We start from the raw sequence: 12,680 nt of genomic DNA, 5'->3' as shown, positions 1-12,680 counted from the left end.
CTTTTTCAATAAAAATATTTGTCCTTTCTTTAGTTGTAAAGGAATATTGCTGCACAATGTAATGGTTCCCCCCCCCCTTTTTTGCATTCCCTTTCGATATTTGATTAACAAATCTATGTGCAGAGGTCAAGAAACATGACAGATTCAATTAAATTGGAGACGGGACCAAGCTAAAAAGTTAGGACCTAGATCCAATTTTCCCCCAGATTCAGGTCTGCTAAGAACTTAGATGTCTGTGCAGACCATTATGGAGATAGAGACTTTGTGATGTTTGGATCTGCAGCTGGAGCCAAATAGAAAATTCCCCATAGTTAGGGTGCTTGTGTAAGGGCGTTTCACTTGGGCCAATCTCTATTTTGAGGTATATCAAGTAAAAATATACTTTATTATTCTCAGGTGTTTTGTCATTCTAAGGTGTGTTGTGAGTATTGTTAAAAATGAAGTTTAAAAATCTGATCACAGAACAGATTCGGAGTTCACTGAATCTTGTTTCCTTCTTGTGTTTAAAAGTAGAAAATGGTATTATGATGCTACCGTTACTAGCAGTTAATTATTTAAAGTCACTGAACTGTCAGAATTGTTACAGATACCTTTTTCTTTCAAAGACCCTACTCCTTCACCTCAGCTCTTGGGCACAGGCTGTTGTTAAGATTCTTGCAGTTTAGTAAGAATATGTCATTCTTTATATTTTATAAAGCTGCAAGCACAGGAAAGATCTCATCAAATTCAAGTGTGGGCAACTTTTCTCTCCCATGCTAGTCAATAATTTTTGAGTTAAATTCTGTAGTACTTACTCAGGTAAAACTCCTACTGAAGATAAATGAAGTCGGGGAAAGAGAGAGAGAGAGCAAATTTCATGTGTATGCTTTAAAAAATTAGTAAAGCATTCAAATACCTGGGGATGGGGCCAATACAAATATTTACATTAGATTAAAGTAGACAGAAGTGAATGGGAGTTTGCTTGGGAAAAGAATGCAGAATTTGGCCTTGTGACATCATTCATCATCTTTAGGTAATAGTGGTTCTCCTTATTAATTAGAAGTAGTATGACCTTTGATTATCATTCAGTAGTGCACTGCTGAATGAAGAACTTGGATTAACATTCAAGTATCAAGAGTTTTTTGTAGTACAGTAACTCCTCACTTGCATCCGATGAAGTGAGCTGTAGCTCACGAAAGCTTATGCTCAAATAAATTTGTTAGTCTCTAAGGTGCCGCAAGTACTCCTTTCCTCACTTAAAGTCGTCCTGGTTAATGTTGTTATGTTGCTGATCAATTAGAGAACATGCTCATTTAAAGTTGCGCAATGCTCCCTTATAACATCGTTTGGCAGCTGCCTGCTTTGTCCACTGCTTGCAGGAAGAGCAGCCCGTTGGAGCTAGCAGGTGGGGGCTTGGAACGAGGGTAGACCAGCAGCCCCCCATCAGTTCCCCACTCCCTTAAGTTCCCTGTGTGGCAGGCTATCAATTGCCAAGCAGTTCAGCTGTGTCTCTTCTTCCACCCCCCTCACCCCTCTGCCATGTGCTGCTGCTGCCCTCTGCCTTGGAGCTGCTCCCCGGAGCAGGGACAGGGAGGAAGAGGAGGGCTAATGTCAGGGTGTCCTCCTCTCCCCTGCTCCTGCACTCCACTTACCCCATTTTCATAGAGCAGGGGGGAGACACGACAGGGCTCAGGACGGAGGGAGCTTCCTGGCAGAAGCTTCTGTCTCAACTTGCTGATCTACTTAAAAAGGCAGTGTACTTAGCGTGGGGTCAGCGCACTTAATGGGGCAATGCGCACTTCTCTCTCTCTCTCTCTCTCACGGTGTGTGTCTCTGTCTCCGCCATGCTGTCTCCCCTCCCTCCATTCGTGCTGCCTTGTAGAGTGTGAGGCTACGTTAACAATAATGGGTTAACCCTTGAAGTTCATCATTTAGCAGTAAGGCATTCCCTGGGAAATAACCCACCCTCTGACTTTATCACCTCAACCAAGCTTCACAATCATCATTGCTGCATACAGCATTAAATTGTTTGTTTAAAACTTATACTGTGCATGTGTGGTCTTTTGTCTGGTGGGAAAAATTTCCCTGGAACCTAACCCCCCATTTACATTAATTCTTATGGGGAAATTGGATTCACTTAACATCGTTTCGCTTAAAGTCGCATTTTTCAGGAACATAACTACAAAGTTAAGAGAGGAGTTACTGTATTTAGGTCTTTCCAGCTACCTGCAGGTTCTACAAATTTATCATTTATTTGACCCATTAGTCACTACACTCTTTTTCGTTCCATCTGAATATTTCACACAAACATATTCTATTTAAAAAAAAATTTCCTTGCTGTGACGGGGCTGTTGATTACGAGTGGTACTGGCAAGTGGTTAGGTCCCTGGGTCGCAACTGTCCCCTATCTCCAGCATTACCTGCCAGTGGTCACTCCAGCATGGTGGCAGTCTCTCTTCGAGTAGATACTATCATACTGTCTGGAGTCGCTCATGACTGTGAGTGCCTACCTCAAGGCAGGCTGTCAGAAAACAGGGCAGACACCCCAAACTGGTGGTGTGTTCTATAATTAGATTTCACCAAGCCAGTAACAAATGTGAGCTCCTGGATCACTATACCAGTCTTACCATGGAGTCACAGACAGTCCCCTTAGATTCTTCAGCCTGTCTTACCACCGAGACAAACTGGACTTTGTGATAAAAGTTCACTTAAATCCAAAATCACACCACATCAGGTTTCTCCCAAGAGACCCCACAATACCCCACAATAATTGGTACTCCAGATCTTACACCAGAGACAATGCTGGCAGCCAATTCTATAGTAAATTAACTAAAGGTTTATTAGCTAGGAAAAACAATGAGTTGTTGAAAGCAGGTAAAATATATGTACAAGAGAATCATAGTCTATAATTCCAAATGGTAGCAGAGATATAGTAATCTGCCAGTTTCCTAAAGATCTCTCAGGGCTACCAGGAATAACTCTGGGGATCTCCGTCTTCTCATTTAGTTATTCTGTCCTGTTATAATCCAAACAGTCCAGAGATAAAGGGTCGGTCTTTTAATCCAAATTTAAAGTATCTTCACACAGAAAACAAGCTGACAATGTCGCTACCCAGATGGACTTTTCCTTTGATGATGAGTGAGGAATTCACATAGCCTTCTAATTTCCAACCATCACATAACTGCCACTTGCTTTGAAATTAACATTTTCTGTTAAAGTCCTTAAGTCCTTCATTAGTATTTCACAAGATTTCTTTGGATTCTTTAGTTACAGGGGTATACACAAAGTAAATGTTTGCTATTACATTATAATAGGAACAAATAAGTGAAAACAATACATAACATTCCACTAGTTTTCATGACATTTAAACATCTCAATACACGCTTACACATTACTTTGATCTGTACTAATACACAAGTGAATTGGCCTGGGGTCCTGATCTGACCTGGTCATCCAGCATCACAGATTCTAACTCAGCCCTCTAGCCAGGTCACCCATGAAATCATCCCTTTCTGGGATAGAGTTCAACGAAGTATAGAAGTCCAAAGTCCCCCTGCCCCCCAAAAAGGAGTTTCCAGCCCAACTGAGGGCCCCCAAAGGCCTCACATCCTTACTTCAGGGCTTACAATGTCTTTAATCCCCTTATCTCAAGGAGAGAGGGGTTTATACCACCCTCACAGCAAACCTGAGAGCCTGGGCTCCCCTACCAGTCCATCTCCTATTCTATCCTATCTCTTATCCCTCCTCCTCACCCTTCTGAGCTGTCCAGCTCTATTTTAAACTCCTGCTCCAGCTGGAGCAGGTTCTGCTGGTGCAATAGGGTGGGACTATGTAGGCCAAGAACTGCTCCTTCTATCCCCGTGTTGGGTTTATGTACCTCATCACGCTTACATTTTTCTTCAGAAAGATATTCTTTATTTTGTTCCCTCTCTCCGTTGCCCCTCATGGGGTGAACAGAGCCAGTTTAATTAGACCAAGCCATGAATGAGAGACACTGAGTACTCTCAATTTAGTGTGATTTCAAGGCATTCAACCATTGCAAAAGGCAGTGAAGTACCTCCCAGGATCAGAACTCACCTGTCTGACTCATAGGTCATAAATAGTGGAATGTATTGTGCGAGTTACCTCTTATTTGCTCTCTGTTGTTTTTCATCCTGTAAAACATGCTCAAGCCTGGTATAGTTCCTTGATTTCTATGGGTCTGTTAATTTTTAACTTGATAGAAGCAGTTGTGTGCATTTGATCAAAAGTAGTCCGTAAGTTATATTTTTATTTTGGACATTCTGTCTTGCTAATTAGTTTTCTTTTTCCATCTACTCTATGTGCATTGATTAAATGGATGTTGCATCCCCAAACTGTAGTTGTTTTCTTTATTAGCATAGCTGCCTCATGTCATAGAAAATTCTGCCTGTTACTAGTAAGAAAGTTAACTTTATTCTTGGTTTCGTTCTGTGGGCTCTTCTGGGTTTACTTATTCTTCCTTTTCTCTGTCATTGTTGATGTACATTAACTAACTATAGGTAAATTCTGGTGGCTTGTCTCACATCTTATTTTTAATTCATTATACCTCTTATTTTTATCTCCAGGATTCTTAGCCCAGGCATGTTTGTTTGTCTTTATGAAGCTTTCTAGTCTTATCTGTTTTACTGAGGTTTTTATCTTCTGTTGATTTTATTACTTGTTTCTCAGACTGATCAGCATTTAAAATCTCTTGTGCTTCTGATCAGCTGATGATTCTGATTTTTGCAGTGCAGTTTTAGCCAATAATTGCAGAAATCACTGTTTTTCCTTTTCTCTCAACTCACCATGAGCTATCTGGCTCTTTTGAAACTTTTATTTATTTACTAATTTAACTATTAGTTTAACTAACCTATTATTTGTTAACAGGGAGCAAATGTCTTGTAACAAAGGTCAGCATCTCTATGGCAATCTGTCCAAAAACAATGATTTTAAGAACTTTCCTTAAACCAGCTTCTGGTAGGAGTTCTGGAGCTTTCAGTTACTTGATGACAGAGAGAGAAGTGAGAGACAAGTTGGGTGAGGTAACATATTTTATTGGACTAACTTCCGTTGGTGAGAGACACAAGCTTTTGAGAAGTTGGTCCAATAAAAGATATTATTTAACCCACCTTGTCTCTCTAATATCCTGGGACTAGCACAGCTACGGCAACACTGCATACATCTATATCCATGAGCAGTTATGGTCCTCAGTAATTTAATTGACATGTTCAAAGCTACCATAGCATGGCACTAAAATAGGCATTTCTCTTATTTACTACTTGGCATTTGTGGTAAAAAGGGCCCATCTCCCACTACTGATACTATTAATGTTACCATGCCTGCAGAAAATAACATAGGAAAGAAGGAGGTTCATTTTAGGGCTGGAATGCCAAGTATAATTGATGAACAAAAGTGAAAGAGACACAAGGTGGGTGAGATAATATCTTTTATTGGACCAATTTCTGTTGGTGAGCTAGACAAGCTTTCAAGCTTACACAGAGCTCTTCAGGTCTAGGGAAATGTATTCAGAGCGTCACAGCTAAATACAAGGTGGAACACATTGTTGAGCATAAGTAATTAATGCATATTTCAGGGGAGTGTTCAAAGTGAAGTGACCTGTTAACACCCCAGAACCCCCAGTGCAGGGGACTGTTAGTGGGTTATAGGTTGTTGTAATAAGCCATGATTTTTAGTGTCTAGCAAAGTTATGAATTTAAGCTCCAAGGATTGTTCATCAACTTCTCACAAAACATTCACTCTATATCTGCACTTCAGTCCTCATTCTCTAAGGAAATCTGCAAAACACCACAAAAATGTGCCTCATATGGAAGCAATTTCATACCCCTAATCATTTTTGTTTCCCTTCTCTGTACTTTTTCCAATTCTAATCAATCTTTTTTGAGATGGAGAAACTAGAACTGCATGCAGTATTCAAGTTGTGGTGTAAAATGGATATATGCAGTGTCATTGTGACATTTTTCTATCCCTTTCCTAATGGTTCCTAACAATTTGTTAGCTTTTTTGACTGCTGTTGGACACTGAGTGGATGTTTTCAGAAAACTGTCCACCATCACTCCAAGATCTCTTTCTTAAGTGGTAACAGCTAATTTAGACCCCATCATTTTGTATGTATAACTGGGATTATGTTTCCCAATGTTCACTACTTTGCACTTGTCAACACTGAATTTCTACTGCCATTTGGTTGGTTAGTCACCCAGTTTTGTGAGATCCCGTTGTAACTCTTTACAATCAGGTTTGGACTTAGCAATCTTGAGTAATATTGTACTGTCTGCAAATTTTGCCACCTCACTATTTATCCCCTTTTCCAGATCATTTATGAATATGTTGAACTGCACAGGTCCCAGTGCGGATCCTTGGGGGACCCTACTATTTACCTCTCTCCGTTTGTGAAAGCTGACCCTTTATTCTTACTCTTGTTCTCTATGTTTTACCCAGTTACTAATCCATGACAGGACCTTCCCTCTTATCCCATGACTACTTACTTTGTTTTAGAGCCTTTAGTGTGAGACCTTGTCAAAAGCTTTCTGAAAGTCCAGCTACACTATGTCAACTGGATTATCCTTGTCCATGTGCTTGTTGAGACCCGCAAAGCATTTTAATAGATTGGTGGGGCATGACTTTCCTTTACAAAAGCTCTGTCATCTCTTCCCCAATGTGAACATCTTGGCTGAAAAAATTAGATCTGTGTAATAGCTATAATGTGCTTCATTTATTTTATCCTGCGCTATTGGCATTTTTACTATATTTGAAAACAGAGCAGGAAAATAATAAGAAGTAAATAACAAGGAGGAGGATTTGCCGTATCAAAGGTCAGCATTGAGGCCACTTTTAGTATTAAGTAAACATTCCATTTTCAGTTGAAAACAAAAAGCATGCAGCTGTAACACATAATAGTGTGACGGTACAATCTGGACTGATGAATAGCTGTGTTCCCTCAATTCTCCAACCTGGGGTGCTTTTTATACTGTTTCTCTGTGACAGCTACCACTCCTGGTCTGCTCTCTCACAGCCTCCAGCATGTAAGTTACTCCTAGTTATAATGTCTGAGTGGTATAGCCAGCCACCCTTGAATTACACTGCTGTGCAACACCAGGAAATTCCCAGTCCGAGACTTTCTCCGAGAAATATATGTCTTGTACTGCCCATCCCCTTCTGGACAATACAAACTCATACAAAGTTCGTCATTTTATTAATAGAAAATGGGATGCACAAATCCTGTTATCTCAAATGGAGTTTCCCAAACACTTCAGTCCAAACACAATGGTTTAAAACAATAAAAAAAATTTATTAACTACAGAAAGATTTTAAGTGACTACACGTAATGAATAAAAGTCACAATTGATTACAAGAAAAAAAAAGTAAAACACAACTAATGCCCTATTTAATAAACGAAGTCAATTCAAAGCAAAGGTCACTCTCACCACATGGTTCAGCAGTCTAACTGGCTGAATTTCTTTCAGTCAGGATCCCTCCCCCAGTCCAATGCTGCTTCCTTTGTTCTTCAAGTGGTGCTGATTCCAGGGGTAGAGAGAAAGGGAGAGATAATTTAGGGTGTCTGCTCTCCCTTCTTATAGTTCTTTCCCTTCACTGAGAATCATCTCCAGCTGAGGTTCAGGAGACAGAAAGGGTGTGCGGACAGGAACCCCCAGTTGTTTCTTTGTCTAGATGTAATTTTTTGCCCACATCCTCTTTCCTGCCAAAGAATGGCCACTTAACCAGGTGATGGTCTATTTGATTTTGTTGACACCTGGCTGAGGCACTGGCTAGCCTTTTGTTTCTGGAAAACTGGTTTGTGACTGCTCTCCAGACTTGGAACATGTCTTAGTAATATCATATCGTAGAATATTATAACTTTACATACAGCGTTGCCACACACATCTTACCAGGACAGTAATGATCAGCAAATTATTAGTTTTCAAATGATACCTCACAAGGCATACTTTGTACAAAAAATATCATAATCTTATAAAAGGGGTGAACGTATGGGTACAGACTGTCACAAATACCACCTCAGTTGAATTAAAATGCAATGTTTCTTACACTTTTGATATTCTACATCAGTAATGAGTTATCACAACTATAAACTAACAAGCATAATTAAACACTTCATCCCAAAATGACATATCTAAATGTCCTGGCGTGTACCCCCAAGACTCAGTAAGTAAACTGATTACCCTGTATTCAATATGTTGCCTGATCTATTCATTATGTATTAATTCCCAGTGAGCATTCTGTGGTTTGGCAAGGTTCTGCCTCATGATCAGATCCAGAAATATTAAGGCTATTACAAGGAATCCCGTGTGTCCGAAGGAGACAGTTACATTTCGGAAAGGTGTTCTGTCTTTTTAATATTTTTAATAGCACAGTTAGCAAAATCACAAACACTCCAACCCAGCAAAGCAGACAGATAATATAAGATGGTCGAAACATCCCACATATGAACATCCATATGCTCTCACCACTCCTTGCAGAAAAACCCCAAGTGTTAGTTGTCATCCTCACCATCCCCACACTCGTGATCATCCTGGCATCTCCAAAGGTATGCAGGCCAGGATCAGAAGTGGATTATGGTTTTGTGGGGCCCTGGGCCAGAGCAAGTGGGGGCCGCCCGACCCCTTCCACCTGCAGTGTCTCACCACACCCCCCACCCCCAAGTGCTCCTGCTGGGGAGCGGGGTCAGGCGCAGGGAATTTCCCTGCCTGCCCAGCGCTTCTGCTGGGGTGGGAGTAGAATTAGAGTGCAGGGGCTTGCCCTGCTCCCCAGTAGGAGCACTGGGAGGGCAGGTGGACTGTGGTAAGCCACCCACGCCCTGACCCCACTCCCAAGCAGGAGTGCTGGGCAGGCAGAGTGGGTCGGCGTGCAGGGACGCCCATTTTTCCAGGACCCCTGGGCACGGGCCCTGTTGGCCCAGTGGCTTGTCCGCCACTGGCCAAGATACAGCTTTTATAATGTGTTATGCTGATGTCCACTTTGCCTAATGCATATTCAGTAGGGGTTTCAGCCCCTTTTCCTTATCTGTATTTCCTCACCCTAGGGTGAGGAATGTAGGGGTGCCCCTTCTCCCTTTTAGGTTACTGGGCCTTTTACCTCAAGCTCATTTATACATCAATTAGTTATCATGGCATTCTTGTTGTTGAATATCTGCTGACGTTCCTAATTTAAATGATCTGAAGCTGGCATAATCTGGCATCTTGTGGTTAGCTGTCTGCAGTTCAGTTTTACTTATTTATTACAGCATTCTGTCTTGTGATATCTTATGGTCTAAGGTTACTCCTGGTTAGCTGTTTATGATAAAGATTTTTGGGACTTAGACCTTGATTAGTTTAGCTAATATATTATTTTATAGGCCTTGAGTCTTGTAGGTTCATTGTGTTACTGCCTTAATTCATACCTATGCCTTACCTAGCCAATACTTATACCTACAGGCTACAAATCACAGATCATGAAATAAACTTTTCATGTAATATTTTTCATGTTTAATGGCTTTAAACTCAGTTTTTGATTCTGTAAAATGGCGATACATCTACTTACCTACCTCTCTGAGATACAACATTCTTTTAAAAAAGAAAAAGAATACTGGAATTTAACTTAATATTAGCATCTCGTTTTTACAAAGCAAAGTCAGTGACACCAGCCATATTTCAATATGTATTCAGTAATCCTTTTCTTTCTTGTATTGTATTTGTATTCATTTTAAAGTAGATCAAAAACAACTCCAGTTTATGAACGGAATAGTTCATCACATGATAACAGAATCAGAGGGCTACTGAAAGCCCGGCTCATCAGACTGTCAGTCAGGTGTGGTCACAAGGACCCCACCAGAGCAAAAAGGAAAGGGGCACATATGATACCATAATTAGTGATGATTACATAGAAAGTACAAAGAGGGGTCACTTGCTTAACAACCAAGCCAATTGTGCATATATATTATATATAAATAACCCTTATTTTTTTTAAGGGATGGGAGAGACATGGTGGATTTTGTTACAAAATCGACAATACCCCTCGAAGTTTTGAACATGCTTCCAGTGGCTATTACTGTCCTCCTTCACTTGTAACAGTAACAAACAGGTAGTTAATCCTATTAGATAGTGCAAAGATATTCATAACAAATGTTATTCTAACTATAAAAAAGCATAGAGAAAATGTTACTATTTATAAATAATACTACAGAGATTAACGAATGACTAAAATTAAATGTTCATTTTGTCATTGTTTCCTTCCTGAGTTGGGATTAAATTTGATAGAGTGCAATTACTGACCTAATTGGTATGTACAGAAATGTACACTTATTCAAGCATGCAACAGTTCAGATACTTTAATGCCTTGTATACAGATTTATAGAGTATTCAGCATAGTAAACTTTAATTGTATACTTGGTCACAGTGCTAATAAATCAAAATATATCCAGACTTTATTATCTAAACTTTATGACAGTTTATTTTAATGTAAAACAGTTATCGTTTTGTGAAGTTATTTCTGTTAGCTTTGCATTTACTGTGATCTTTTAGCAATAGAAAAAAGAAAGAAGGATACGAAAAATATTGAAATTCTCCACCTCCTCTTTTTTCTTCTCTGCATTTATATCCTAACTCCAGCAGCAAGTTTTCCTAGTTGCAGATGTCCAAATGCCTGGGTTTGTTATGAGTTAGTTAGCTCTACTTTATATACTGCTAGGATCCAATACTGCCACTATTCCATACATTGAACTCCTACTAAGTCTCTGACAAATAAATGTACCAAAATGAGTTCTTTTATGCATATTCTTATCTACGTTACATTTATTATAATGACTCTTTAGGAAAAAATCCTTGGTTTCTATTAGAAATTACCAGAAAATGGACACTGTGTTTTTTTTCTACAGAAAATTTCAAGTTTTTGTTGAAAAAATCAAAATCCAAAATACTTCCATTCTGAAATGCCACCATAATGCTCCACGCTGGGGGGATTGGAGGGGTTGGTTTAATACTTCAGGTCCCTCAAGTTCCCATACTCCTCTATAGGCTTGACTCCTCGATCAAACTCCTGTGAGGCACCAGGGCAGCATTTTAAACTGAAAGCATTTTGGGTTTTAGAATTCATTTTTTGACAAAAAATAAAAGAGAAAAATTTCAATTGAAGCGATTTATTGATGGAAAAGGGCATTTTCATTTAAACAAGTTTTTTATTTTTATTTTTTTCAAAAATAAAATCATAAAATATTCCCAGAAATCAATCAGCTCCGCTTTCTATGTAGCCAGTGGGGAGAGCTGGAAAAAAAAATTCTATCAATCAATGATAAAGTATATTACTATAGCTACACTACTGGTCAATGATACATAGATGTAAATGTTGTAAGAGGGGTTCCTAGCTTGTCAAGATTTATTATTTTACTACAAATACATTGTTTTTGATTCCATCCAGAATTAGTTGTGTGGAAAAGTTGGAAAAAAATGCCAATGCTAACAAGGCTTGTGAGCACCTTTGCTCCAAGGAAACATTTAGGGTGTCTGAGACAAATGGCCTGAGGAGAAACCCTTTTACATGTTCTAACCTTGTATCCAATTATTTTCTATTACTGTAGGAGCAATAAAAATTATTAGTTACATAGGAGTTTATTAGGCTGCCAAAAGATACAATTGAGTAACCGATCTCTAAACTTGACCCATGGAATTGATTCATACAGAACCATAACTAGGCATTTTAGCACCCAGGGACAGAAACGTATTTGTGTCTCCTACCATTTTTATCATAATTTTTCTGCCCAGAGGTGATGTGGGGAGGGCACATTGGGTCACGTCCCCCCCACCCATCATTTTTTTGGTTGCACCCCCACCCCCAGACAGGCTGGGTGGCCCATTGAGGTGAGTCAGGCTGGAGGTGGAGCTCCTTCCCTGAGCCCCTTTACACATCACCTCCATTTCCACCCCATTTTTCCGCCCCTGCGGCTTTGGACCCTGGGTGGTTCCCCACTCGCCCCACCCTGGTTTAATATAATTATTGGAAATGTAGGTCACCACTCACTGCTGTTGTGTCTCCTTTTTTGCTCCATTTGTGAAATTGCTACAACTCTAAGGTAGTAAATTACACAGGGACAGATACCTGGTTTAGTGGAAACTGAGGTTACTTTGCAGGATACAACTGTAAAGCCTTGATCCTGAGTACTCTGGCCCGACTCCAGCAAAGCACTGAACTACATGCTTGACTTTAGTAAAACAACTCTTGCTTAAAATTAAGCACATTTTTCAGTTCTTTGCTGGATTGGGGCTGGAGTCCTCAGCACCTGGCTGAATCAAGCTCTAAATAAGTAATGTTCAAATATGCATAAAATATAAGGAAATATTTAATTTTTTAACCTTTTTATTTGATCATTATTTACACATATGAACTTTCTGTACAAATATTAACAAAGCTTACTCATATCCTAAATTTGTTGCCCCATGAAGAGATCTCTTCGTGTTTGGTGAACCTCTTCTCAACTGTCCATTTATCTTTTCAATATTGAAAAATGTTAACTAGACATGATAAAACCTACTTGATCCTGGATGTGGAGGAATAGGGACCTGTCTGCATCTATGGTGGGAATGTCCTACCATAATAATATTTTGTAGAAAAATAGTAAGTAGAACTTTCAAGATAACTAAAGTTAACCTACCCACAGAATCCATAGCTGTTCTATTAGGTTACAGTCTAAAGGAGGT

At 39.6% G+C, this 12,680-nt stretch overlaps 1 protein-coding gene across 1 annotated transcript in view; it reads left to right on the top strand.

Annotated features, from left to right (window-relative positions):
• Window positions 1-12,680, top strand: part of PLA2R1 (phospholipase A2 receptor 1) — a 72,919-nt gene that overhangs the window by 26,102 nt on the left and 34,137 nt on the right. Inside the window, exon 10 of the mRNA XM_074967423.1 lies at window positions 9,959-10,071. Within this exon, the coding sequence (XP_074823524.1) occupies window positions 9,959-10,071 (113 nt within the window). The remainder of the gene's footprint in view (window positions 1-9,958; window positions 10,072-12,680) is intronic.

Source organism: Natator depressus, chromosome 11 (genome assembly GCF_965152275.1).
Source record: "Natator depressus isolate rNatDep1 chromosome 11, rNatDep2.hap1, whole genome shotgun sequence".
In the NCBI taxonomy this organism is placed as follows: domain Eukaryota; kingdom Metazoa; phylum Chordata; order Testudines; family Cheloniidae; genus Natator; species Natator depressus.
The sequence above is the reverse complement of the archived record's forward strand: the minus strand, read 5'-3'. Positions and strand labels throughout refer to the sequence as shown.